At 38.9% G+C, this 27937-nt stretch overlaps 1 protein-coding gene across 1 annotated transcript in view; it reads left to right on the top strand.

Annotated features, from left to right (window-relative positions):
- The window catches only part of cpap (centrosome assembly and centriole elongation protein), a 96273-nt gene that overhangs the window by 58537 nt on the left and 9799 nt on the right, over positions 1-27937 (top strand). The window contains exons 10-15 of the mRNA XM_043691877.2: positions 4886-5125; positions 6534-6611; positions 9069-9147; positions 15092-15207; positions 22351-22413; positions 25505-25645. Of these exons, the coding sequence (XP_043547812.2) occupies positions 4886-5125; positions 6534-6611; positions 9069-9147; positions 15092-15207; positions 22351-22413; positions 25505-25645 (717 nt within the window). The remainder of the gene's footprint in view (positions 1-4885; positions 5126-6533; positions 6612-9068; positions 9148-15091; positions 15208-22350; positions 22414-25504; positions 25646-27937) is intronic.

Genomic DNA, 27937 nt, shown 5'->3' with positions numbered 1-27937 from the left:
CAAGAGATTCAACTTCTTTTGTAAACCACGGCTCTCACACTCGACAACTTCCTCCCTGCCTGACCGGTACATACTTATCAAGGTATTGCAGTATCTGGTCCTTGAATAAGGTCCACTTTTCAAATGTGTCTACCCCCTGCAGTTTCCTTCCCCATCAAATGCATCCTAAATTTTGCCTAATCACAGCCTTTCCACCAGCTATAGCTCTTACCCTACGGTATATACCTATCCCTTTCCATCACTAAAATAATGGTGGTCACAATCACCAAAGTGCTTACTTAACTTAATGTAACACCTGGCCGATTTCATTATCCAGTACCAAATCCAATGTGGCCTCGCCCCTTGTTTGCCTGTCTACATACTTTGTCAGGAAACCCACCTGCACGCATTGGACAAAAACTGAGCCATTTAAAGTATTTGAACTATAGTATTCCCAGTCAATATTTGGAAAGTTAATGTCCCCCATAACAACTACCCTGTTACTCTCGCTCCTATCAAAGATCATCTTTGCTATCCTATCCTCTACATCTCTGGAACTATTTGGAGGCCTATAGAAGATTTCCAACAGGGTAACTTCTTTCCTGTTTCTAATCTCAGCCCATTCCACGTCAGTAGATGGGTCCTCAAATGTCCTTTCTGCAACCGTAATACTGTCTTTGACTAACAGTGCCACATCACCCCCTCTCTTACCATTTTCTCTGTTCTTACTGAAACATCTAAATCCCAGAACCTGCAATAACCATTCCTGTCCCTGCTCTACCCACGCCTCTGAAATGGCCACAACATCAAAATCCCAGGTACCTACCCATGCTGCAAGTTCATCCACCTTATTCCGGATGCTTCGAGCGTTGAAGTAGACACACTTCAAACCAACTTCTTGCATGTTGGTGCCTTCTTGTGATCTGGAAGTCTTAGTTTTGATTTCACTAATCTCAATCTCCTGTATATTCGAACTACCGTTTAGGTTCCCACCCCTCTGCTGAATTAGTTTAAACTCTCCCGAAGAGCATTAGCAAATTTCCCACCAGGATATTGGTAAGCTTCTAGTTCAGGTGAAGATTATCCTGTTTGTAGGGGTCCCACCTGACCCAGGAATCCAAAACCCACCCTCCTGCACCATCCCTGTAGCCACGTGTTAACTCCTCTCTCTCCCTATTCCTCCCCTTGCTAGCACATGGCATGTGCAACAAACTAGAGATAATAACTCTGATTGTTGTACCACTAAGCTTCCACACTAGCTCCCTGAATTTCTGCTGCAAATCCCCATCTCTCTTCCTACCTATGTCTTTGGTGCCTATGTGGACCATGACTTGGGCTGCTCCCTCTCCCCCTCAAGGATCCCCAAAACACAATTGGATACATCACGAATTCTGGCACCTGGGAGGCAACACCCCAACTGAGAGTCTCTTTCGTTCCCACAGAACCTCCTACCTGTCCCCCTAACTATGGAATCCCCAATGACTAATGCTCTGTGACTCTTCACCCTTCCCTTCTGAGCAACAGAAACAGCCTCCAGGCCAGAGCCCTGTGGCCCATTGCTTAACCGTGGTAAATCATCCCCCCCCCCCCCAAAAGTACCATCGTACCTCTAGCAAAGTCATCCCATGAATGTACCTACTAGAGAAGGTGCAAAACCTGACCAACTCTTGGGAAACAAGGCAGGGCAGGTGACTGAGTTGTCAGTGGGGGAGCACTTTGGGGCCAGCGACCGTAATTCTATTAGTTTTAAAATAGTGATGGAAAAGGATAGTCCAGATCTAAAAGTAGAAGTTCTAAATTGGAGAAAGGCCAATTTTGATGGTATTAGCTAAGAACTTTCAAAAGCCAATTGGGTGCAGATGTTTGCAGGTAAATGGGAACCCTTCAGAAATGAGATAATGAGAGTCCAGAGACAGTATATTCCTGTTGGGGTGAAAGGAAAGGCTGGTAGGTGTAGGGAATGCTGGATGACTGGAGAAATTGAGGATTTGGTTAAGAAAAAGGAAGCATATGTCAGGTATAAACAGGAGAGATCGAGTGAATCCTTAGAGCATAAAGGCAGTATGAGTATACTTAAGAGAGAAATCAGGAGGGCAAAAAGGGGACATGAGATAGCCTTGGCAAATAGGGTTAAGGAGAATCCAGAGGGCTTTTTTACAAGTACATTAAGGACAAAAAGGTAACTAGGGAGCGAATAGGGCCCCTCCAAGATCAGCAAGGCAGTCTTTGTGTGGAAATGGGGCAGATACAAATGAGTATTTTGCAACAGTGTTTACTGTGGAGGAAGACATGGGAGATATAGAATGTTGGGAAATAGATGGTGACATCTTGAAAAATGTACATATTACAGAGGAGGAAGTGCTGGATGTCTTGAAATGCATAAAGGTGGATAAATCCCCAGGACCTGATCAGGTGTACCCCAGAACTCTCTTGGAAAGTAGGGAAGTGATTGCTGGGTCCCTAGCTGTGATATTTGTATCATTGATAGTCACAGGTGAGGCGCCAGAAGACTGGAGGTTGGCTAACGTACTATTATTTAAGAAACGTGATAAGAACAAGCCAGGGAACTATAGACCAGTGAGCCTGATGGTGGTGGTGGGCAAGTTGTTGGAGGAAATCCTGAGGGACAGGATGCACACTTATTTGGAAAGGTAAAGACTGATTAGGGATTGTCAACACAGCTTTATGTGTGGGAAATCATGTCTCACAAACTTGATTGAGTTTTTTGAAAAAGTAACAGAGGTTTGAGAGGGCAGAGCAGTGGAAGTGATCTATGTGGACTTCAGTAAAGCGTTCAACAACATTCCCCATGGGAGACTTGTTAGCAAGGTTAGATCTCATGGAATACAGGGAGAACTAGCCATTTAGATCTAGAACTGGCTCAAAGGTAGAAGATGGAGGGTGGTAGTGGAGGGTTGTTTTTCAGACTGGAGGTCTGTGACCAGTAGTATGCCACAAGGATCGGTACTGCACCCACTACTTTTTGTCATTTATATAAATGATTTGGATATGAACATAGGAGGTACAGTTAGTAAGTTTGCAGGTGACACCAAAAGTGGAGGTGGAGCAGACAGAGAAGAAGTTTACCTCCGATGACAAGGGGATCTTGATCAGATGGGCCAATGGGCTGAGGAGTGGCAGATGGAGTTTATTACAGATAAATGCGAGGAGCTACATTTTGGGAAAGCAAATCTTAGCAGGACTTATACACTTAATGGCAAGATCCTAGGGAGTGTTGCTGAACAAAGAGACCTTGGAGTGCAGGTTCATAGTTCCTTGAAAGTAGAGTTGTAGGTAGATAGGATAGTGATGAAGGTGTTTGGTATGCTTTCCTTTATTGGTTAGAGCATTGAGTTTAGGAGTTGAGAGGTCTTGTTGCAGAGTACAGGATGCTGGTTAGGCCACTTTTGAAATATTGCATGCAGTTCTGGTCTCCTTCATATCAGAAGGACGTTGTGAAACTTGAAAGGGTTCAGAAAAGACTGAAAAGGATGTTGCCGTGGTTGGAGGATTTGAGCTATCGGGAGAGGCTGAATAGGCTGGGGCTGTTTACTCTGTAGTGTCGAAGGCTGAGGGGTGACCTTATAGAGGTTTATAAAATCATGAGAGGCATGGATAGGATACAAAGTCTTTTCCCGAGGTTGGGGAGTGCAGAACTAGAGAGCATAGATTTAGGGTGAGAGGGGAAAGATATAAAAGAGTCCTGAGGGGCAACGTTTTCACGCAGAGGTTGGTATGTGTATGGAATGAGCTGCCAGAGGAAGTGGTGGAGGCTGTTACAATTGTAACATTTAAAAGACATCTGGATGGGTTTATGAATAAGAAGGTTTCAAGGGATATGGGCCAGGTGTTTGCAAATGGGACTAGATACGTTAGGATATCTGATCAGCATGGATGGGTTTGCTGGAAGGGTCTGCTTCCGTGCTGTACATCTCTGTGACTCTTTGACTCTAAGTGTTGCTAAAAAGCATTATTAGCTTTATAATAGATGGAGATATGAATTTCGCAAATACTGAAAATCTGATAATTATAAACTGAACGTGCTGGAAATATTTGGCAAGTCTAGTTGAATTTGTGATTAGAGAAGTCTGAGACATTTTGTCAGACCAGTGAAAAGTTGGAAATACTGTATTTTGTTTGTCGTTAATGCAATGGGGCTGAATGACACAGTAGAAGCCCGGTAATAGTTTGAATGGAGGAAATGAAAAAGAAGAGAGGGGAAAATGGCAAAGAACATGAGAAAAAATTGTGAAAAGACATTGTTGGCAAGGATTGTTGGAATTATGTTGAGACCAGAAGATCATGAGTGCACTGTTGAAAGATGAGGTGCCGTTCCTTGAGCTTGGCATTAAGCTCCATTATAACGCTCCAGGAGATTGAAGTCAGAAAGCTCAAGGTGAAGAACTGAAATTGACAGCTTAAAACCAGTCATGTATTGTGACTGGGGCATCATTTCAACAAATGGAAGAGCCAGTTGTATCTATTAGACAAAGACTGTATGGGAATTTAGAAGGAATTTCTTTCTTTACCAAATGAATGTGTGGACTTGCTATATGGAATAGCTGAGGCAAATAGTATAGGTGGATCTAGGAGAAGTCAGATATAGGACGTCAAATTCCTATAATCTGAAACACGTGGTGTAGACATTAAGTGTGGGAATGTTGGAGAGGCAGTGATCTCCATGTTCCACTATGAGCTGCACACCACATGTGTGGTGACATGTAGGAGAAGAGCCTAAAAGATTATGCTTGTAAATTTAAGTAAGAATTTATGGGAAGAGGCTTGAACAAAACACTTTAACATCTGGCTGGATCTACTGGCTTATGTTCTCTGAAATACTTTAATTATAATAGTGATGTCCAGTTATTTTTCATATGCTTTTAGAACTTTGTTTCTTTCTTCATAGGCACTGAAACAGCAGATTGTTGACTTGCAGGAAGAACTAAAACGAAAAGAATTAAGGTGGTCAAGTATTCATGCAAGACTTCGAAACCAGATTGAGACACTGACAAAGGAGAACAAAGAGCTTAGAGATGAAGTTAACGTTATGGAAAGACTTCGGTTGGAAACTTGGAAGAAAGCTGAAGCAGTAATTGAAAAAAAAATAGAGAGCACATCTCCACATTTAAACAAAACAGAATTAGCAGTAAGCTTGGGTAGTATACTTTGGGTGTGACAGCATTTTCACATATTACGTTTCTACCCAGACAGTTGTGGTACTATGCACGTACTGTTTAAAACCGAGAATGTCCAATTAAAATCCTTTTCTTTACTCTTCCTTTTCTTTAAATGATAATCAGAAAAGGCTTTCCTGTTGAATTAGTATTGTCATTTCTGTTTCTTAATTTCCAGCTGATAAAGATTTTCGCAAATTACTTTGAAATACAAACTTCTTATCAGTTTAAATATATGAATTTTCAGAACTATAGAGTTCATAAAATTATTTTTATAGATTCCATCGGCTTTCCTATGTCAACATTTTCAAATGTAATTAGTGTAGAACTCAGTAGTATGAACGTAGAAATGAAGAGTACACATGTAAGAATTAAGCATACTCATCTATGAACAAAGTCACAGGAAATTCATTAATTATATATTAGATCTTGCTGTGTGCTGTCTAATGTAATGTTTATACCTTAATTCTGAAGCACTGTTTTTGGTCACTCTTAAATCAGTATATTTTATGATACTTGCACCCAGATTTCTTTCATCATCTCAAATCATAAACTCTCAGGTGTGGCTTCCAGTTTAACACTGTGGCAAGTGAGAATAGTTCCATCTAAATATAACTGTAGGGAATGTACAGTGGATCATGCAATTCAACTTTCTATATTGTGTGCCTCATTACTGATGCAAATTCTCCTTAAAATGTTATATGCCTTTTTTTTTCTCTTCTCTTCTGCACCCCCACAAAAACTATATTTAGTTTGTTAACTGATCAAACAAACCCCTTATGTCAAGATACCAATATGTACCCAAAACTCTTAGTCAAGGCTATTATCAAAAGAGAAATGAAGGCCCACAATATCAATCATGACAAATTAGAAACTCTGGAGAAAGTGAGGACTGTAGATGCTGGAGATCAGAGCTGAAAAATGTGTTGCTGGAAAAGCGCAGCAGGCCAGGCAGCATCCAAAGAACAGGAGAATCGACGCTTCGGGCATAAGATTCCTGAAGGAGGGCTTATGCCCAAAACGTCGATTCTCCTGCTCCTTGGATGCTGCCTGACCTGCTGCGCTTTTCCAGCAACACATTTTTCAAATTAGAAACTCTGGCAACAAGAAGCACATGAATAATAGCCTAAATGGAATAGCCTAAATTAATCAACATTTTGGTAGGAATTAATATCACAATCATGCTCCAGATTTCAGACTACTTTTTGAGCAAAGTCATTGAAAAATAATTCACAATTGCTTTCCCTACAGTTGTGCAAAATAGAGAAATTAATTTTGTAATTCCATAAATATTAGCATTTCCTGTAGAATGTTTTGTAGAATTGAGAGCAAACTTGTAATTTTCTGGTTGGCGTACTGATCTTAGTATTTTTACAATAGGTTCGACCAAATGGTCAGAAAGATAGAGGCAGATCTGCACACACTGGCATGAAGAAAACCCCTCGCATGATTGAACAGGTACCATCATCCAACTTTTAACCAAGTTGTATTTGTTATCTATACAGGACCCTGAGAAGGCGACATTTATTGCCCATCATAATAATTGCTCTGAGAAGGTAATGGTGAGTTTCCACAACAATATTAGGCTCGGTATTGTAAATTATAATCCAAAAACTTCAAAAGAACAGCTATGGGAGACAGAGTAGAGATGGTGAAAATTCTGAAGCTGAACATCTCCAGTGCAGTGGCTTTTATGCATATATTAATTAATTGAATAAGGAAATGGAAACCTCTCTATCCAAGTTTGTAGATGATCCTTAAGTTAGGAAGCACAGTAAATTGTTCAGATCAATGAATAAATTTATAAAAGGAAATAGAATGACTTTAATAGTTGGACATAACTACAGGAAATAGACTTCCATGTGATATCATCCTTTCTGAACACAAAAAAGCAAATCAGAACATTTTCTTCATGGTAAAAGACTAGGAACAAAGGGACTTAAAAGATGCTGATATGTACACATACCATAAAAATTGGAACTTTTTTTTTATATAAAGCCAAAAAGCTTAATAAGTATTGACCTTTTCCTCAAAGGTTTTGGAATTAAAAAGCTCAGAAGTAAAACCTTACTATGATTGAAGCATTGTCAGATTCACTACAGCGTTGCACTTGCTTTTGGATGCTGACATTTGGGCATAGTTTGTGTTGCAGGAAGATGCATTGCAATGCATGTTCATCAGTTTGATACCTGAGATATGGAGCAAATGTGAATAAGTGGAATTGTGCTGCAGATTAGTTATGATCCAATTAAATAGTGGAACAGAGCTAAGGAGTTGAAAGGCTTAATTGTATTCCTGCATTTAGATCTAAATGACGTAGACATTAAATGTGGGAATGTTGGGGAAGCACTCATCTCCATGTTCCACTATAAGCTGCACACCACGTGACCTGTATGTTGTATTGACGTTTGTAGTTTCGCCTAGGCAGCTGAATAATACATTGTGAATCCTTTTCATCATTCACAGCATCTGAGTAAAACTGGCTAAGCCAGCATTTATTTCTCATTCCTTATTGCCCTTGAGAAGGTGGTATTGAGCTGCTTTCATGAACTTATGTGGTCCTTGTAACTTTCAAAGCTGCTGTCAAAGTAGTTGGTGGATATTTAAATTACAGAAATATGGCTGTGAAAGGAGCCTTGGTTTCAGCACCATTAGCTCCACTGTTCCTGGACAGGTTCCACTATTGCTTAACAGGAGACGTCAGTAATATCCCTACCAGAAGAGATCTAAATGTAAATATACTTTTTTTTCTTGTCCAATCAGGGTAGGAAATAGGGCTTTTGAAACTAATTGGTATATCTGGGCCATTATAGCTTTATATTTTTATAATCAAAATGAATAACCGTACACTACCCCACATTAAACTGCACCTGCCCTCTTGTTGCATACTTACTGAGCTTGTACATATTTCTTTGCAGCCTGCAAAGTCTTTCTCAACCCAGCTTTGAATTTCTGAACTTTGTATGTCGGCAAACCTAAATATTCGATCTTTATTTGAGTCATCACTATAGATTGTAAATAGTTGAGGCTAAGTAGTGATACTTACAGAATTCCCCAAAGCTCATCCTGTCAATTTAAGAATACCTCATCGAGGCCAAGCATTTGGATTCTCTCAATTAATAAACCCCTGTCCTTGCTAATGTATTACTACCAGCTCCATGCGACAATGCCTTGTGTGTTGACCTTTAATGTATATTTAGTACCGGATTGAATACCTTTTGGAAAGTTAAGGGCAATACATTTGCTGGTTCCCTTTTATCTGACCAATAAATGCTATTATATTTGTTAATAACAATTTCCCTTTCAAAAAAAAATCACTGATTTATCTGATCATGCTGTGATTTTCTAACAGCATTATTATGACTTCCTTAATAGTCTGAAAGAAAGCGCTGCAATCTGACTGGTCTGTATTTCCCTGTTTTCTCGTTTTCTCATTTTTTGAATAATGGTGTCACAATTACTAACAATTCCATTAGATCAGCCATGATCGTATTAAACGGCAGAGCAGGCTCAAAGGCCTGAATTGCCTACTGCTGTTCCTAGTTTCTAGTTCTAACTTTCATTCTGCTCAAATGATTCCAGAATCTGGTGAATTTTGGAAAATCGTACCCATTACATACAATATCTCTGAGGCTAATTATTTTAGAACCCAGGAAGTAGACCTATGGGTCTGGGGATAGGTCCAATTTTAGACCCTTGAGTTTATCCAGTACTCTTTCTCTGCTGATGTGAATTTCCTTAATTTTCTTACTTACTTTGACAGCTAGGTTATCATCTATTTCTGATATGTAATCAGTGTCTTCTACTGTGAAGATAAACAAATAATTAATCATTGTTTCTGCTCTTTCCTCATTTCTCAAAATATTCTGGTAGAAGTTTAATTTGAGTAAAGATAGATGATATTTATTGTTGCAGACTACTCCAAGAGATATTAAACTCGGACAAGCTGTGAAATTCTCTGCTCCTACAGAGACCAAAAATAGCTTGAAAGAAAGTGAGTACATCTTTTCAGCTAACAATCAGTAGAAAATACTTTAACAATAAAGTAATCATATCAACAAAATTATTTACTGCTACAGAACATTGTAATAATTTTACAACTTCTATGATGTGTGGGATTAATATTGTAAAACACATTCAAAATGTTATGAACCCTGGAATTTGCAAAGTTTTACAGCTATATGCAAGTATCTGTCAAATGCAACATATTCGATAATGTATTCGTAAAGTACATAAATAATAAAATTTTTGTTTCTAACTCTGTTAATCAGTGAAAACAGTGAATTTTGCTTGAAATGAAGGTATTAAGATAACTTGAATGATCAGGGATAGAATAGAGTTGGAGAATACAATGATAAGTAACTAGTACAAACAGAAAAGGAACTAAGAGGGAAGGTAAATTTCACGGTTGGTACAGCTACATTAGTAGAACTAACATCAAAAATGGATTGACAAGAGGAAAAGATTTGCACAGAAGATCTGAAAATAATACAAGTGACTGAAACCTGACCAGATCGAGAACACGATTGGCAAATAAAGATTTCAGGATATAACACGTTTAAGAGAAAAAGAGAACTAAGGAAAGGGATATAAAATATCCATTTCAATTAAAGATAACATTATAGAAATGGTTTTAAAAAGAATTCAACTGTTACTGGACAGATACAAAATGCACGTGTTGAGTTAAAAGGAGAAATTTTCCACCCGATTAACAGTATATCATAGACCACAAACAATGGAAAGGAAATGGAGGAAGAAATATGAAGTGAGAAGCAAGGGTAGGATAATGTTCATTGGAATTTTCAGCTATACCTGAATAAGCTGATAGGAAAGCTTTTTAGTTAAAAAGTTTGCTGAAAGTAGAAGACAGAGATTCAAACAAGTGTGTAGTTACTCCGATTCGAAGCAAATAAAAAGCAATGTTCCACAAGAATCTGTGGTGAATGTCTAGCTATTCATGAATTAAATGAAGAATTAGGGTCCTAGGACAAGTGACAATATCAAAATTTATAGATGCTATCAAACTGACAAGATGGGAGGCCACAATACAGCTGGCAATGTGGAAAAATGTGATATAAAACAAGATGATGTTAGAGGAAAAATGATTTACACCTATCACATTTTTCACTATCACTGAGCTTCTTAATTAGTTTTTAAGCCAATGGAGTACTTTTGAAGTGTAGTCACTGTTATAGGATAGGAAATGTGGCAAAAGATTTGTGTGCAACAAACTCTCTCAAATAACATTGTGACAATGACCGAGTAATTTGTTTTTGAGATGTCAATTGAGGGATAAATGCTGGCCAGAATATCAAAGATATTTCCTGTGCTAGCTGTGATATCATGGGTTCTTTTGCATCCATCTGAGACGCTGAATGAGTTCAATGTCTCATCCAAAAGACAGAAGTCTGACCATGTCTCACACTGCAGTATGGCACTGCAGTGTTTGCCTTAATTTTTGTGTTTAAGTTCTGAAATGGAACCTAAATCCAGAATCACTTTAGTTTGAGCCAAAGATTGCTTGAGACACAGCTAAGACAAAGCTTGCAAATTTGGCAGTTAAATCATAAATGAACTTTGACATGGATAAATGTAAAGTTATATGTGGTAGTAAAATTAGAAAAATCACCAACACCTAATGAAATAAACAAAACACAGGGTAGTTGGAACATCAAAGGGACCTAGATAAAATGAAGAATCAATTATTAGAAGTGGTGTGGAGAGTCAGTATAATATTTAAAAGTGCTACAAAACCATTAGGATCTATATTTCTACAAATGTTCAATAGATTGACTAGTTAAATTTTAAAACAAAAACAGAAGTTGCTGGAAAAGTTCAGCAAGTCTGGCAGCATCTGTGAAGAGAAATCAGAGTTAATATTTTGGATGGTGATCCTTCCTCAGAACTTTTGCTTTTCCAGCAACTTATTTTTATTTCTGATTTGCAGCATCCACAGCTTAGTTGGCTAGAATCTATCTTGTGGACCAGAATAATACCAATAAATTCAATCCTTCTTTCAGCTGAGGTGGACTCTGGGTGTGCCTCTGTGATTTACCCATAGTAACAACAAATCATTTGCTGAGTTTTGGCAAATAATTCCAAAGGATAAACCTCAAGGCAGAGAATTTGCGAATGTATCAGAAGTAGTGAAATTATGCTAAACTTGTTAGCATAACTTGATTCTTGTTGGATTGTATCTAGAATGCAGTGCTCCAGAATTAATTATGCCTCTAGCTCAACTGTTCCAGTACAGCTACAACGGTACCTGACCATGTAGAAAATTTTCAGGTATGAGCTATTCACAAAAAACAGAATAAATCCTACATAGCCAATTACCATCCTATCAGTCTACTTTAAAAGATTAGCAAAATTATGGAAGGGGCCATTGACAAGCTGAACTTTGCAAAGGAAAAACCTGCTCACTAACCTTTAGTTTGGGTTCTGCCAGGGCCACTCAGCTCCTGACCTCAATATAGCTTGGTCCAAACAGGGTCGAAAGACCTGAATACCAGGGATTAGATGAGAATAACTGCTCTTGACATCAAGGGAGATGCCAACCAAGTATGGCGTCCTGGGTCCTAGCAAAATCAGAGTCAAGGAAGACTTTTCACTGATTGGAGTCATACCCACACAAAAGATGATGGTTGTGGTTACTGGAGGTCAAACATCTCAAACCTAGGACATCACTGCAGGGTTCCTCAGATTAGTGTCCTAGGCTAAAACATATTCACTTGTAATGATCTTCCCTCCATCATAAGGTCAGATTAGGCATGTTTGCTGATGATTGTGAAGTGTTCAACACAATTTCTCACTCCTCAAATACTGAAACCATTTGTATCCACTTGCAATAAGACCTGGGCAAATCCAGACTTGGCCTGTCAAGTAGCAAGTGACATTTGTGCCACAGAAGTGTCAGGCTATGATCAACTCAAACAGAGTGAGTCTAACAATATCCCTTTGACATTAAATCACATTACCATTGCTAAACCAACCACTGTCAACGTCCTGAGGTTTACCGTTCACCAAAAACTGAACTGGACTATAAATGGCTACAGGAAAAAATCAGAGGCTAGGCATTATACAGCCCATAATTCATCTCCTGTTTCCCCAATGCCTACCTGCTACCTGCAAGGCACAAGCCAGAAGAGTGCTTGTGTACTCTCCAGTTGTCTGGCTGGATGCATATGCAACAGGATGGAGAAGCTTGACTCTATCCAGGAAAAAGCAGGTTGCTTGATTGGCACCCTATCCACTGCTTTCGACACTCCCCCTCCAACACCAATGGACAATCTACAGAATGTACTGCAGTAACTCGAGGCTCCTAAGACAGGACTTTCCAAACGCACACGTGACTTTCATTTGGAACGACAAGGATGGAAGATGCATGGACCACCACCTGCAAGTTCCTCTCCAACTCTTCAGTCTAATCATGACAAGATCGGGACTGATCTGATTACTCCTATTCCTGCCACCCCTGCAAATCTTTGCTAACTTTTTTTTGGGGGGGGGGGGGGTTGCTGGTGGTGGTGGTGATTTGGAAATGCTCCAGATTTCTGTCTTGAATGGGAGATCCCTTGCTTTTTTTGTTAACAGTGACCCCTTCGTTTTGGATTTTCCTACAGGAGGAAAAGCCCTTTCTATATCCAAACAGACAAGATCCCTTAGAATCTTATTTGTTTTAATTAATTCACCTTTTTATTCTTCAAATATTTCAGCAGAGGCAAGCCTAGCCTATCTGACTTTTTCTAACAAAAAATAACACCCATTCTAGGTATAGTCAGTAAACCACTTCAGTACACACAAACACACATACACACTTATTCACACTTACACACAAACACACACACAAACACACACACATACTCACACAAACACACACATACACACACTACACACACACACACACACATGCACAAACACACACTTACACACAAACACACACTCATCATCTTGAAATAAGGAGACCAGTACTATACACAGTATTTCAGATGAGATCTCACCAATGCTATGTATAACTGAAGCATAGAAAGGTAGAAAACAGGAGCAGTAGTAGGCCATCAGGCTCTTTGAGCCTGCTCCACAATTCATTATGGTCGTGGTTGATCATCCAACTCAAAAGACTATTCTCATTTTTCCACCTTTATCCTTTTAAGCCTCCAGCCCAAGTATTTTATCCAGCTCCTTCTTGAAATCACACACTGTTTGATCTCAATTGCTTTCTGTGATAGCGAAATTCATCAGCTCACCAGCCACTGGTTGAAGAATTTTCTCCATAGCTCAGTCCTAAGTAGTTTACCCCATATCCTTAGACACAGTCGTCATTGGGAACATCCTTCCTGCATCAATTCTGTCTAGTCCTGTTAGAATTTAGAGTTTCTATGAAACCCTGCCTCATTTTTCTCTACTTCAGAAAATATAATCCTGACACTGATGCAATCTCTCATATGTCAGTCCTCCCATTTCAGAAATCAGTCTGATAAACCTTCTCAGCATTCCCTGTGTAGAAAAAACATTCTGCCTCAGATAAGGAGACCAAAGCTGCATACATTACTCCAGGTCTCATCAAGGCACTGTTTAATTGCAGCAAGACGTCTCTGCTCCTGTACTTCAATCTGATCTGTTTTTACCCTTGTTCTTGTGGTGTATGAGATTAACGGGGATGGACAGGGTGAATAGAAAGCAGCTGTTCACCTTAATTGAAAAGTCAGCAACAAGGGGGTATAATTTTCAAGTGAAAGGCAGGTGGTTTAGAGGGGATTTGAGGAAAGGTTTTCTGTGATAGGAGTCTGGAATGCACTGCCTGGGAGGGAGTTGAGGCGAGAAATCTCAGAACCTTTTAAAAAGTACTTTGACGAGCAAACGAAAGAGATGATTGTTGATTTAAGGAGGGCATGGAGCAACCACTCTTTGCTGGACATCGATGGCTCCCCCATGGAGATCGTGAAGAGCACCAAATTTCTTGGCGTCCACCTGGCGGAGAAACTCACCTGTCCCTCAACACCAGCTCCGTAGCCAAGAAAGTCCAGCAGTGTCTTTACTTTCTGTGTAGGTTGAGGAAAGCCCATCTCCCACCCCCCCACCCCCATCCTCACCATATTCTACAAAGAGTTCACTGAGAGTACCCTGAGCAGCTGCATCACTGCCTGGTTCAGGAATTGCACCTTCTCCGGTTAGAAGACCCTACAACTGATAGTGAGGACAGCTGAGAAGATCATTGGGGTCTCTCTTCCCTCTATTTCAGACATTTACACCAAATGCTTCATCCACAAGCCTAACAGCATTGTAGATGACTCCACACATCCTCATTCAAACTCTTCTCTCTCCTGCCATCTGGCAAAAGATACCAGAGTATTCGGTCTCTTAAGGCCAGATAGTGCAACAGTTTCTTCCCCCAAGCCATCAGGCTCCTGAGCACTGTATGATCACACTCTATTCCATCTGCAATTCTTTGCAGACTTTTCCAATTGCTGCAGGAACAATGGTTTATTAATGATCAATACTCATTGCACAGTAATGTATCCACCACTGTGCCTATTGTCTTGTCAGGGATTCCTGTGCTGTATTGCGTGTTTTGCACATTTCTGATGCACTTTATGCTGCCCTGTGTATGACTGTACTCTCGTGTAATTTGTGTTGTTATGTAGTACCTTGGTCCTGGAGGAATGCTGTCTCGTTTTCACGGTATCAGTTGCATCTGCTGGAAATGACAAATAAAGCTACTCTTGCCTTGGTGTCATATCGTTAAAGACTATGGGCTTAGTGAGGGAAAGTGGGACTAGTGTGGGTGGTATTATGTTTTTGACAGTACAGACCTGATGGGCCAAAGAACCTCTTCTGTTCTATGTGACATTTTTCAATTCAGTAATGTTGACAAGTACATTGGCACAACCAAAGTTGATCAGCATTAATTGTTTTTATTTTTTCCGATTCTGTTTCAGTGACATCTTCTATATCCCTCACTGATGTGACTTATTCTGCAACAGATAGTATGATGCATTCAGAGCTCTCTCAAAATTTTCCAAACTCTGATGGAGTTTCAGAACCAGTTGGATCTGTAAGTCTTCTGTGATGAAATACATACTAGTAGAAAAATTGAGAATATAGTTTAAACCTAAAAAGTTTAAAGCATTAAGATGCTAATAGTACATTTTAGATTGTGACAATGAAAAGTAGGTTTCCTGTTTAACTTTGTATTGTTATGACCTCAGCTGATGTTAATACCGGGGGAAAGTGAGGACTGCAGATGTTGGAGATCAGAATTGAGAGTGGGGGTGCTGGAAAAGTACAGCAGGTCAGGCAACATCCGAGGAGCAAGAGAATCAATGTTTCGGGCAAGAGTCCTTCATCAGGAATGAGGCTTGTGAGCCGAGGGGGTGGAGAGATAAATGAGAGGGGGGGGGGTGGGGCTGGGGGAAATGTAGTTGAGCGTGTGATAGGTAGATGAAGGTAGGGGTAATGGCGATAGGTCACAGAGAAGGGTGGAGTGGATAAAATCATGCTTGATCCTAATTTTTATTTAGTTTTAGTTTAATGTAACAATCTTTTACTTAAACAAAACAATATAGGGCGGGAGAATTCGGTTAGCAATGAAGGAGAAATTTATAAGTTTTATTTCAAAAAGCTATCATCGATGTAGCAGTTCGAAAGCTTTCAAAAACACAGAGCAAAATAATATTCCATCCATTCCCCAACAACATTGCTATACAGTTACTCAAATAAAGAGGAATTTCCTTTCCTGCCCAACTTGTAGGTTTGACTTAACTGCTTTTACCTCAACTCTTGTCCTCTGAGTTTGTGAAGTCCTAGCATCACTGAGTTCTGAGACTTTTTCAGGTTTAAATAACCAATGCAGATTTCTCTCCTGATGTTAGAAGTTTTCACAAACTGAAACCTTTGAACTCAGAACTTGTTCAATTAATGGCTTTGAACAAATTCCCTTTTCTAACACACAAGTTATTTTTGCAACTGACCTCAGTTAGGTCTTCTTTGAACTGAGTTCAGAATGTTTAATTTTTTTAAAATATAAAAATATTGATCACACAAGCTTGTGCTAAGCTAATGGCTTCATTTATTTCTTGTCTTATCATAAAATCTACAATATAAACACTCCAAGAGGCCTTCAGTTACCTACACTATAGTTAAGTATTGTTTGAATTCCAATTGTTGAGAAAATGGTATTTATGTATAACCCGTATACCTTTCATCACAGTATTTTCTGGCTGGGCAAACCCAATGATCCGTTAATTTTAAACAGAGAGCAATTGACCTTTCAGGTCCAGAATGTTTTTAAATTTTCAATCCTTTTTTTGTCGTGGGCAGCTATGAGGGTACTGTAATTGTTCCTCGTGTCCAAGCCTAGGGCAGAATTGTTGCTTCTAAATGTTTAATCAAAGCTTCATGTATCTGTGAGGATCAACCAAAGAGGATCCAGCTGTAGTTTTATTTCTCCCCTTCCCTGCAGTTTAGTAACCCCATAAATTCAGTAAGAAGGTTGGTATATAAATATTGACCATTGAGTAAGATATTGAAAGACAGGTAGCAACTGTCAATTCATTCAGGAAGCAGGGGGGTATGCAACAAGTATTCATTTTTAATATCTGTTAAGAGAATGCTGAAAATACTCAGCAGCTCCAATGTAATGTGGAGAGAGGATGGTAGGATTAAAACTTCCAGTCAGAGAAGCTTCCAGCAAATAAAATAAGTGAGAATATGGAAATACTGCTTCTCATAGGGGTGTCACCAATAGAACAGTGTAATAAGTATGACACTTGCAGGAAGTTGTGCCATACGCATGACATTGAATATTATTGTTAGTTGATTTCTTATGCTCATGATAAGTCCCTGATGCTATCTTTATATTTCTGTTTTTTGCCATTTCCTGTTTGTTAAACAAAATACTATGGACAAGAGATCTAATTTGGGAACATGTAAATAAAATGAAAGTGGTGGAGGTTCATGATGTTATGATTATATGAGGACAACACCATGTACAGCTTTAAGTTTGATTTGTATATCTATATTGTGTGGGCTAAGAATGGAAGGAATTAGTTTAACATTTGAATTCTGAGAGCAGAAGTGTTGCCTGGAAATTTTTACATGCACTTAAATAACTGCTTTAGAAAAGATAGAGCTGTTACTGCCAACTAGGTGTACACATGCAAATAAATGCTGCAACCAGTTCTTTTAGAAAGATAGGACATCCATAAGGGCAGTGAATGTTCAGATTTCTGTTAGAGCAGCATTTTATTCAGGAATAAAAGCCTATAAGAGCAGCAGTTCAGTTCAGCAAGCTATAGAACAGTCAGGAAGCAGAACAAAATCCCAAATGGGTTAATGTCAGTAGGAAAAAGCTCCAGAAACAAAATACTGAGGAAGTGGAGCTTAAGGAATCAATGTTCAGAAATGAGTGAATTATTATATTCACAATTTGTTCAAGATCTAATGAAGAGAAATTACCTCAAGAAAACTATCATGGAGTGAATGCAGACATGTTAACTGAACAAGGAACTTTAAAGTGGAAACAGGGTCACCTTTACTGAAGTATAGGTATCTGCAAGGTTGTACAGGAATTTTACCTTGTATTAGGACTGTTTCAACCAGTTTTCTTCCAGTGTAAAATAGTCTTTAATAAACATTGTTATCTTTCGTAAAAGTACATTAGCAGCCTCTTGTAAATTTGTTCAGTGACTGACTATCACAGTAATGAATTTACAAAAATGAAAAGTTATGGCCATCAAGTCAGATGTCATTCTGGGATTTGACTTGTTTAGTATTACGATAAGCTGGAATCATAACTATGCAAACATGGCAAGAAAGAATGATAGTGACTGATAAATGATAAACAGACTGTCTGACAGGAAATGATAGTGTACAAATCTAGGAGTGAATCAACAAGTAAGGCCAGAGGCTACAAAAATAATAAAAGAACAAAACTGAAGGCTTTGTGTCTGAATGCATGTAGCATTCAAAACAAAGCACATGAAATGATGATGCAAATAAAAAATAAATATGATCTGATAGCCATTACAGTGTCATGGCTGCAGGATGACAGAGATTGGGATCCAAATAATGAAAGACACAACATTTAGGAACCACCAAAACCAAGGAAAATGTGGAAGGGGGGCCCTGTTAATTAATGATGGTACAGATGATAACAAGATACAGAGTGATGACTCAAGTTCTGGAAACCAAGCTATGGAATTGATTTGGATAGAGATGAGAAATGATAAAAACAGCAGTTGTGGCACTGGTGTAAAAAGCTGCCTAGCAATAACTATATGGTAGGATGTCATGCAAAGATAAAATAATGAGAACTTGTCAAGAAATCAGAAGGGTATGCCAGTTGGTAATGGGGGTTATTGATCTGTATTTAAACTAGATAAATCAGAATAGACAAAGGTAGCTGAGATGCATTCATAGAATGTTTTCAGGATTGTCTCTTGGAGCAGCACATTCTGGAACCAAACAGAGAACAAGTTATACTGGATCTGGCACTGTGCAGAGATCGATTAATTACTGACTTCATGGTGAAGGTGCTCCTAGGTAGAGTGACCTATGATTGAATTTTGCATTCAGTTTGAGAGGAATGGGTCTGAGACTAATACCTTAAGTGTGCATCTATGAATTTCTCAATGATGGAGGAGCCCAACATATTAGTGTAAAAAATAAGGTTGAAACATTTACTACAATCTTTAGCTAGATATGCCAAGTGGATGATCCATCTCACCCAACACTAGAGGTATATATAGATACCAGTCTTCAGTTGATTCAATTCACTCCACATGGTATCAACAAATCTCTAATAGCACTAGATAATGCAAAGGCTATGGGCCCTGACAACATTCTGGAACTTGCCGCATCCCCAGCCAAGCTATTCCAGTATGTCTGTATCACTGGTATCTACCTGACAATGTGGAAAATTGCCCATGTATATTCTGTACACAAAGCAAGCCTAATTCAATCTGGCCAATTCCTGTCCATCAATCTAGTCTCCGTCATCATTAGTGATGGATGATGTTACTGACATTGCTATCAAGAGCACTTAGCAGTAGCTTACTCACTAACATCCCATTTTGTTTCCACTAGGGCCACTCAGCTCCTCATCTCATTGTAGTTGCTTCAAGCAACCTGTTCAGACATGTTATGACACACAAATGGAACAGATGGCTCAGAAGTGGGACACTACCACTGCACCACAGAGCCTTTCCCAACCTTAAGCAATCCAAATCATAGCCTCCTTACAATGGAATTACAGGTGGTTGCCACAGCACCTGGATCTGATTTCATTGTACCCTTTGTCCAAACATGGATTAAAGAACTAAACTCCAGAAGTGAGGACAGCATGCTTGCCCTTGACGTCAAGCCTGCCTTTGATTGGTGTGGCATCAAGGAGCCCTGGCCTTGGAGTCATTGGGACTGCACTCATTGGAATCATATGTAACCTAAAGGAAGCTGGCTTTTTGTTTTATTTAAGTAGTGGTGAACTCTTTTTTTGGTGAATCACTGCAGACAATGAGTTGTAGGTAGACCCACAAAGTGTTTGGAAGGGAATCCCAGGATTTTGATACTAAAAGGCCGCAATATGTTTTCAATTAAAGATGATTAGTAGTTCGGACTGGAACTTGCAGGGAGCGGTGCACCCATACATCTACCCTTGTCCTTCAAGATATTTGTGTTCATAGGTTCGGAAGGTGCAGTATAAGAAGCTTTGGTTACCGGAGGTCTGTCATCTGCAATGATATCACTGCAGGAGTTTCTCAAGATAGTATCCTAGATCCATTCATCTTCAGCTGTTTCACCAATGGCTTGCTTCTGTCATCAGATCAGAAGATGGAAGGGAGATCTTGTAAAATTTTATAGGTTTCTAACAGAACTAGATAAGATAAATATTGGAAGAAAGTTCACAATGACAGGCGATTTCAAAACCAGGGGTCACAGTCTAAGGCTATGATGTAGGCCATTTATGACTGAAATGACAAAAAATTTCTTCAGCCAGAGTGGTGAGCCTGTGGAATTCTCTGCCACTGAAAACAGTTGAGACAAAAACATTGAATGTTTTCAAAAAGGAGTTAAGTATAGTTTTTGGGGCGAAAGAAATCAAAAGATATCGAGAGAAAAAAGGAACAGGATGATCAGTCATAATCATATTGAATGGCAGAACAGGCTGATAAACTGATTGCTTTACTCCTGCTTCTATTTTCCATGTTTCTAAATGGATATATTCACTGTGCAGTGTTCAGTACCATTCACAACTTCTTGAATATGGAAGTGTCCATATCCTAATGCAACTATACCTGACAGCAAACATTCAGGCTTGGGTTGATGAGTAACATTCATACTATACAAATACTAGGTGGGTATTGTCACAACAAGAGCAAAAAGGCATTCAACAACCTGCTGCATAAAAGGTTACTGCGTAAGATAAAGATGTACGGTGTTACAAGTAATGTATTAGCTTGGATAGAGGATTGGTTAACAGGAAGCAAACAATGAAGATAAATGAATGCTTTTCTGCTTGGCAATCAGTGACTAGTGGCATGCCTCAGAGATCAATGTTAGGGACTGTAATTATTCGCAATTTACGTAGATTATTTGGAGTTGGAGACTATGTATAGTGTGTCAGATATGGATAACACTAAGCTGAGTTGATAGAGCAAAGTGTGCAGAGGATTGTGAAATTTTGCAGAGGGACATAGATAATTTAAGTGAGTGGGCAAAGTTCTGGCAGATGGCGTACAGTGTTAATACATGTGAAGTCATTCATTTTGGTAGGGATAACTGTAAAAAAGACTATTATTTGAATGGTAAAAAATTGCAGCATGCTGCAGTGCAGAGAGACCTGGGTATCCTTGTGCATGAAACGCAGAGAGTTGGTCTGCAGGTGCAACAGGTAATTAAGAAGGCAAATGGAATTTTGCCCATCATTGCTAAAGGGATTGAGTTTAAAAGCAGGGAGGTTATGTTGCAGTTGTATATGCTGCACAATTTTGGTCTCCTTACTTGAAAAAAAGATATACTGGTACTAGAAGCAATGTAGAGGAGGTTCACTAGATTGATTCCGGAGTTGAGGGGTTGGCTTGTGAGGAGATTCTGAGTAGACTGGGATTATATTTGTTGGAATTTCAAAGAACAAGAGAGGGGGCATCTTAAAGAAACATATAAAATTATGAAGGGAATAGCTAAGACAGAAGTAGAGAATGGTTCCACTTCTGGGTGAAACTAGGACAAGAAGTCTCAGCCTCAAAATTAGGGGGAGCAGATTTAGGACCAAATTGAGAAGGAACTTCTTCACTCAAAAGATTGTGAATCTGTGGAATTTTGTGCCCAGTGAAGTAGTTGAGGCTTCCTCATTGAAGGTTTTTAAAGCTAACATAGATAACTTGTTGAACAGTAAAGGAATTAAGAGTTATGGTGAGAGGATGGGTAAGAAACCATGAAAAGATCAACCATGATCTTATTGAATGGCCAAATGGGCTCGAAGGGCCAGATGGCCTACTCCTGCTCCTATTTCTTATGTTCTCAACCTAACCATTCCCTCTTGACATACAATGGCATTACTATCACTGAATTCCTCCAATGGGCTTACCATTGACCAGGAACAGCACTGAACTAGCCATGCAAATATTGTTGTTACAAGAACAGTTCATAGGTTAGCATTCTTAAAGTAGAGAAGTTCAGAGTCATGTAGAATAGGTTCTTGTATTGGGAGATATTATTAATGAAGAAAATACATTTGGTGGGAATTACGAAGGTTAGTCAGGAAGCTGTAGGTTGTTGAATAGAGTTGGATTCTGAGCACATCTGATTTTAGAAAAGGTTTGTAAACAAAGCTTTTATAATGTAAAATTTATAATGTGAAAATTGCATTTACTTCTTACTAAGGAAAATTACTGACAAGCTGAAAATAGCCCTGGTTTAATTATCCTTTGTTTTCAGACAAATGGTAACTTGAAGATTCCCTTTGATCTTGACTGTTCTGTAATATGTTATGGGAGATCACCCTGTATTTGACACCTTTGTTTTAATAAATTGTTTAAAATATAAAAGTCTGTTAAAAGTTAATTAGAAATTTCAGTAAGAGTAAACACAGGCATTTACAATGGAGTTATGTTGTCATTCAGAACTGACATTAGTGTCTTGGATTTAAGGGTACAAGTTGAAGGAAACTATTAATTCCTTTTCTGAATTTCTAAAACAGACTCTTGAGCCTAATGCAACTGAAGATGAAATTCAAGAAGTGATTAAGTATCCAGATGGAAAGGTGAGAGAGTGTTTTTGTATATACTGAATATTGTTGACCTCTTGTAAATTTTACATTTAAATAACTTTTTACCATTGTTACAGTACCTCCTTTCCCAACAAAGCAAGTCATGCATTAAGAGCAACTTTCAAACTCCCTGTTGAATGAGAATGAGAGTTGGACATTCAAAAGCTATTGAGAAGTGAGTTACAGCTTTGAAATGCAGCTCTGCTGAAGCCTTTTAATTAGCTGAACAAAATGAAGAACCAATTAACTTGTCTGCAGGAAAATTTGAATACTTTATCTTTATGGGCTTTTACCTTATGAGGAGAAGAGGAAGTTGATAACTGGAGAAATTAGTATGTGATTAGTGTTGGCAACAATAGAAAGTGAAACGTAAGGAAATGCCAGTGTGAAAAGGACTGGATGGGTGCATGACATCAGAAACTGGACTGAGGAATGAATGACAGCAACACATAACTGCAATGAATGGAGACAAATATCTATGGCCTTTTATGAATTATGATTAGTAATAAATGGATGGAAGAAAAATTCCTGTACCAGAAGGACGGATTGCACCTAAATTGGAAGGGGACTAATATACTGGCAGAGAGATTTGCTAGAGCTGATGGGGAGGATTTAAACTACTAAGGTGGGGGAATGGGACTCAGGGAGATAGTGAGGAAAGAGATCAATCTGAGACTGGTACAGTTGAGAATAGAAGAGAGTCAAACAGAAGGGGCACGCAGTGACAGGGTAGGACTAATAAATTAAACTGCATTTATTTCAATGCAAGAGGCCTAACAGGGAAGGCAGATGAACTCAGGATGTGAATAGGAACATGGGACTGGGATATCATAGCAATTACAGAAACGTGGCTCAGGGATGGGCAGGACTGGCAGCTTAATGTTCCAGGATACAAATGCTACAGGAAGGATAGAAAGGGAGGCAAGAGAGGAGGGGGAGTGGCATTTTTGATAAGGGATAGTGTTACAGCTGTGCTGAGGGAGGATATTCCTGGAAATACATACAGGGAAGTTATTTGGGTGGAACGGAGAAATAGGAAAGGGATGATCACCTTATTGGGATTGTATTATAGATCCCCTAATAGTCAGAGGGAAATTGAGAAACAAACTTGTAAGGAGATCTCAGCTATCTGTAAGAATAATAGGGTGGTTATGGTAGGGGATTTTAATTCCAAACATAGACTGGGACTGCCATAGTGTTAAGGGTTTAGATGGAGAGGAATTTAAGTGTGTACAAGAAAATTTTCTGATTCAGTATATGGATGTACCTACTAGAGAAGGTGCAAAACTTGACGTACTGTTGGGAAATAAGGCAGGGCAGGTGACTGAGGTGTCAGTGGGGGAGCATTTTAGGGCCAGCGACCATAATTCTATTAATTTTAAAATAGTGATGGAAAAGGATAGACCAGATCTAAAAGTTGAAGTTCTAAATTGGAGAAAGGCCAATTTTGACGGTATTAGGCAAGAACTTTAGAAAGCTGATTGGGGGCAGATGTTCACAGGTGAAAGGATGGCTGGAAAATGGGAAGCCTTCAGAAATGAGATAACGAGAATCCAGCGAAAGTATATTCCTGTTAGGGTGAAAGAAAAGGCTGGTAGGTATAGGGAATGCTGGATGACTAAAGAAATTGAGAGTTTGGTTAAGAAAAACAAGAAAGCATATGTAAGGTACAGACAGGATAGATCGAGTGAATCCTTAGAAGAGTATAAAGGAAGTAGGAGTATACTAAAGAGGGAAATCAGAAGGACAAAAAGGGGACATGAGATCACAACAACCAGAAAAACGAATGACATTTACAAAATACCATGTAAGGTCTAATAAACATTACATCGGACAGACAGGCATAAAACTAGCCACCAGGATACACAAACACCAACTAGCCACCAAAAGATATGACCCACTATCAGTAGTATCCTTGCATACAGACGAAGAAGGACACCACTTCGACTGGGACGACACATCCATCCTGGGACAGGCTAAACAAAGAACGGATGGGAATTCCTGGAGGCCTGGCATGCAAATCAGAAGTCCATCAACAAACACATCAATTTGGAGCTCATTTACCAACTTCTGAGAAAAGGAACTGGAAGTGATATCACTCACCTTAACAGACCAAGATACACAAATAGAAAGCAGAACAGAATACCAGCGCTTCACCGGAGGCTCACTGATGATGTTACCTAGTACGATGAAGAAACACCTGAAAACAAACCTGCCAGCTCATTGAGCAAGTTTACAACGTAAGCTGTTGTTCTGGATGTAGGTTTGCTCGCTGAGCTGGAAGGTTCATTTCCAAACGTTTTGTCACCCTACAAAACCCCATCTATCACCCCCTGAGAAAAAGAACAGGAAATGGTGTCACCACAGGAAATGGCATCACCAACCCAAAGAAACCCAAACATCTAAATAGAGAGCAGGAATTATCAACAGTGCTTCACCTGGAGGCCCACTGAAGATGTTACCTAGTAAGGTGATGAAACGTCTGGAAATAAACCTTCCAGCTCAGCGAGCAAGCCTACATCCAGAACCTCAACCTGAGCTACAAATCTTCTCAAAATTTGCTAATAAGCTGTTGTTGAATTAAATGTGTTTCCACTCGTAAGAATTGATGCAGTAGGTGCAGAAACAATTAGTTAATCTCTCTCATTTTCCCTATTCCATGGAAAGATATCTTGTCATTTGGTTATCAGGCTATGTACACAAACTAACTGTATGTTGAATCAGTAGAAATACCTATGTGTTTGCACATCATTAGTCTGAAGCCCAAAGGTGTCATAACTTTCACCATTCTTGGTTTTGATCCATTTTAGGTCATCTGTTACCAGGTTAACAAGTCTTCTGATGTGCAAGATTTTGTGAAAACATGAGGGTTGAATTTAACTATTGTGAACCCCCATCACTTAAAGGGAGCACTAAGTATGTGTAGAATTGTTTTCCTTTACAATTTACAGAATTTTGCCATCCAAATTACAAACTCCTCGGACATACTATAGGTTTAGAAAATATGCTAAATTATTTTATTAACCTGTTTATTTCCTGAGTTTTCTACCAAATCTCTTATACTTAAGAATAATTTATTTTGTAGGTCGAACAAGTGTTGAAAAGTGGACGTCACGTAATTATTTTTTGTAATGGTACCCGAAAAGAAATTAGTGCAGATGGGAAAACTACTAGAGTGACCTTCTTCAATGGGGATGTAAAACAGACAATGTCTGACCAAACGGTGGTAAGCAATAAATCACTTTAAGATTTTTACATCGACTTGAATAAAGAAAAGTTTGCATGTCATTGTTTCTTATTCTGCTGATTAAATCTTGACACAAAGTGGCCTAGTTTTTTTTTAAAGTTATATACCAATGCTATACATTGAAGAGATGACACAAACTTCAAACTCTCATGCATGACAAAACTCACTTGGGCATATCAAGTCCAACCCAATCTGCTTTGTACAATAATTGTGGTGCTTTATATTATACTACTGACTACTTCCAATGTGGAAAATTATCCAGGTATGTATTCATAGAGTCATAGATTATTAAAGCACAGAAAAAGACACTTCGTCCCATCATGTCCAACAATCAAGCACCTATCTACCCTGATCCCATTTCCTGGTACTTCATCTTATATACAACAGCGTTTTAAGTGTCCTTCTAAATACTACTTAAATGTTAGGTTTCTTCCCTCTACTACTCTTTCAGGCTGAGAGTTTCTGATTCCCACTACTCTGAGTGATATTTGCTTTCTCAGCTCCTCTCTAAACCTGCTGATTCTTACCTTAAATCTATGACCCTTGTCATTGATCCCTGCATCACGCTGCAAGGTGGCTTCTTCATTAACATTGTAGACCCTCATTCTCGGTGTTATTGCTACTAGTCACTTTGATTCTAGAAAAAGCTGTTCTTCTTTTGTGCCCTATCACTATTTTACATTTTTAGCAATGATCTTTTGTCAAAGTTCACACTCTGACAAAATAGGCAAGAACTTTGCAAAGTATTTCCCAAATTGAACACATCATTGCACTGCTTTCACATCTGTTGGTTACTGCATTCTTGCTATAGATCCTTATCTTGTCAGGACATCTTAAATTACAACATCATCTTGTTCAGCTTCAGGTTTATCTGGCAAGCTGTCTCTAGCACTCACAGTAGATTCTGATTGTGAACCATAATGACTTCTTCCATTGTGCTTCCACGTCCATAGGCTAGTAGATTTCAACTGTGGGAAGATTACTTACCACCTAATGTTATCTGCATTAATTTTCTTTTGGAGCAGTGGAAATACCAAACAGATACACAAACATCAAGATCTCCTGAATGGCACCCAGAATGTAGTTTTCATCCAGCTTCACATTATTAGCAATCATTCTTTGCATCAGTGGCAGTAAAGGCATTTGTCTTGGCAAATGATGGCAACATTTCTTCAATGATTGGTAGGGGGATAGTGAAATCTCTTCAAAGCTTTAAAGAGATCCTTTTAGGTATCTTCCAGGTTTTGTCACTACTGCAATGTCTAATAATCCAGTGTATGAGCATTGTCATTTTCTTTATTCCTCCCTTTTTTGCCACCTCTTCAGTTTTATCTTTCAAGCTGCCCTTGAGGCCGGCTGAAACTCTGCTCAGCGGAAGATATCCAAAAGATGTACGATTGTTTTTAATTGTCAAATCAATCCTAGATCACTATAATGCTTCTGGTACATTGTGTTACGAGTTCAACTCATGGACCTGCTTTAGTTCAGTGGATTTTGCTTAATGTCCAGTATCTAGAACTCTGCACTCACCATTCTGATAGTCAAACCATTTACCATTTTTAGACTTGATGTTGTCAGAATCATTGCTAACATCCCTCCACAATACATCTTTATAGATATGCTTTTTTTCTTTGCAGCTAAACACTTGTGTGCAAATTGATTCAGCTTCTTGCAGTTAGTGCACTGTTTTCCACATATTGAACATGCTTCCTGAGGTCATCTTTTATTTGCCAAAACATTTAGGGTTCGGCTGGATGTATTAACGCAGTCGCATACTGACCAAGTCTCTCTCCCCTTAACCCCTATGTCGAACATATACTACACAAAAGTAATATTAATATGGGATTCAGTGTATGTCTTTAGAGCCTTCAAAATCTCTGCAGTTTGCCATTGCTCAGTGCAATCAAAGTGGCAATATAGCTTGTAGCATTCTTTCCCCATCACTGATAGCAGGTTGCTCTTCCTATCTGCTCAGATTTTTGTAATGAATTATGGAATATTTTCTAATTCTGTCTATATCTTCCATATCCACAGCAGCAGGGAACTGAAAATGCACAGCCATTTTGTCTCAACCAGCAATTCAAGACTGCAGACTAATTTTTTAAAAACTTTTTTCAGAGTATTTGGCTTCCTTACATTTCTGAAAATCTCCATATTTTCACATGGCCATTCCTTGATATCTTTAATAATAGCTGTTTCCCTGACAGTTCTGAAAATCTGCGTATTTTCAGTTCGATCATTCCTGACATCATGTTTCAAGTGATGTGTATA

The sequence above is a fragment of the Chiloscyllium plagiosum genome, unplaced genomic scaffold (genome assembly GCF_037043375.1).
Source record: "Chiloscyllium plagiosum isolate Xiang-an unplaced genomic scaffold, Cpla_swu_hap1 HiC_scaffold_6, whole genome shotgun sequence".
In the NCBI taxonomy this organism is placed as follows: Eukaryota; Metazoa; Chordata; class Chondrichthyes; order Orectolobiformes; family Hemiscylliidae; genus Chiloscyllium; species Chiloscyllium plagiosum.
This window is presented reverse-complemented; position numbering and strand designations above follow the sequence as displayed.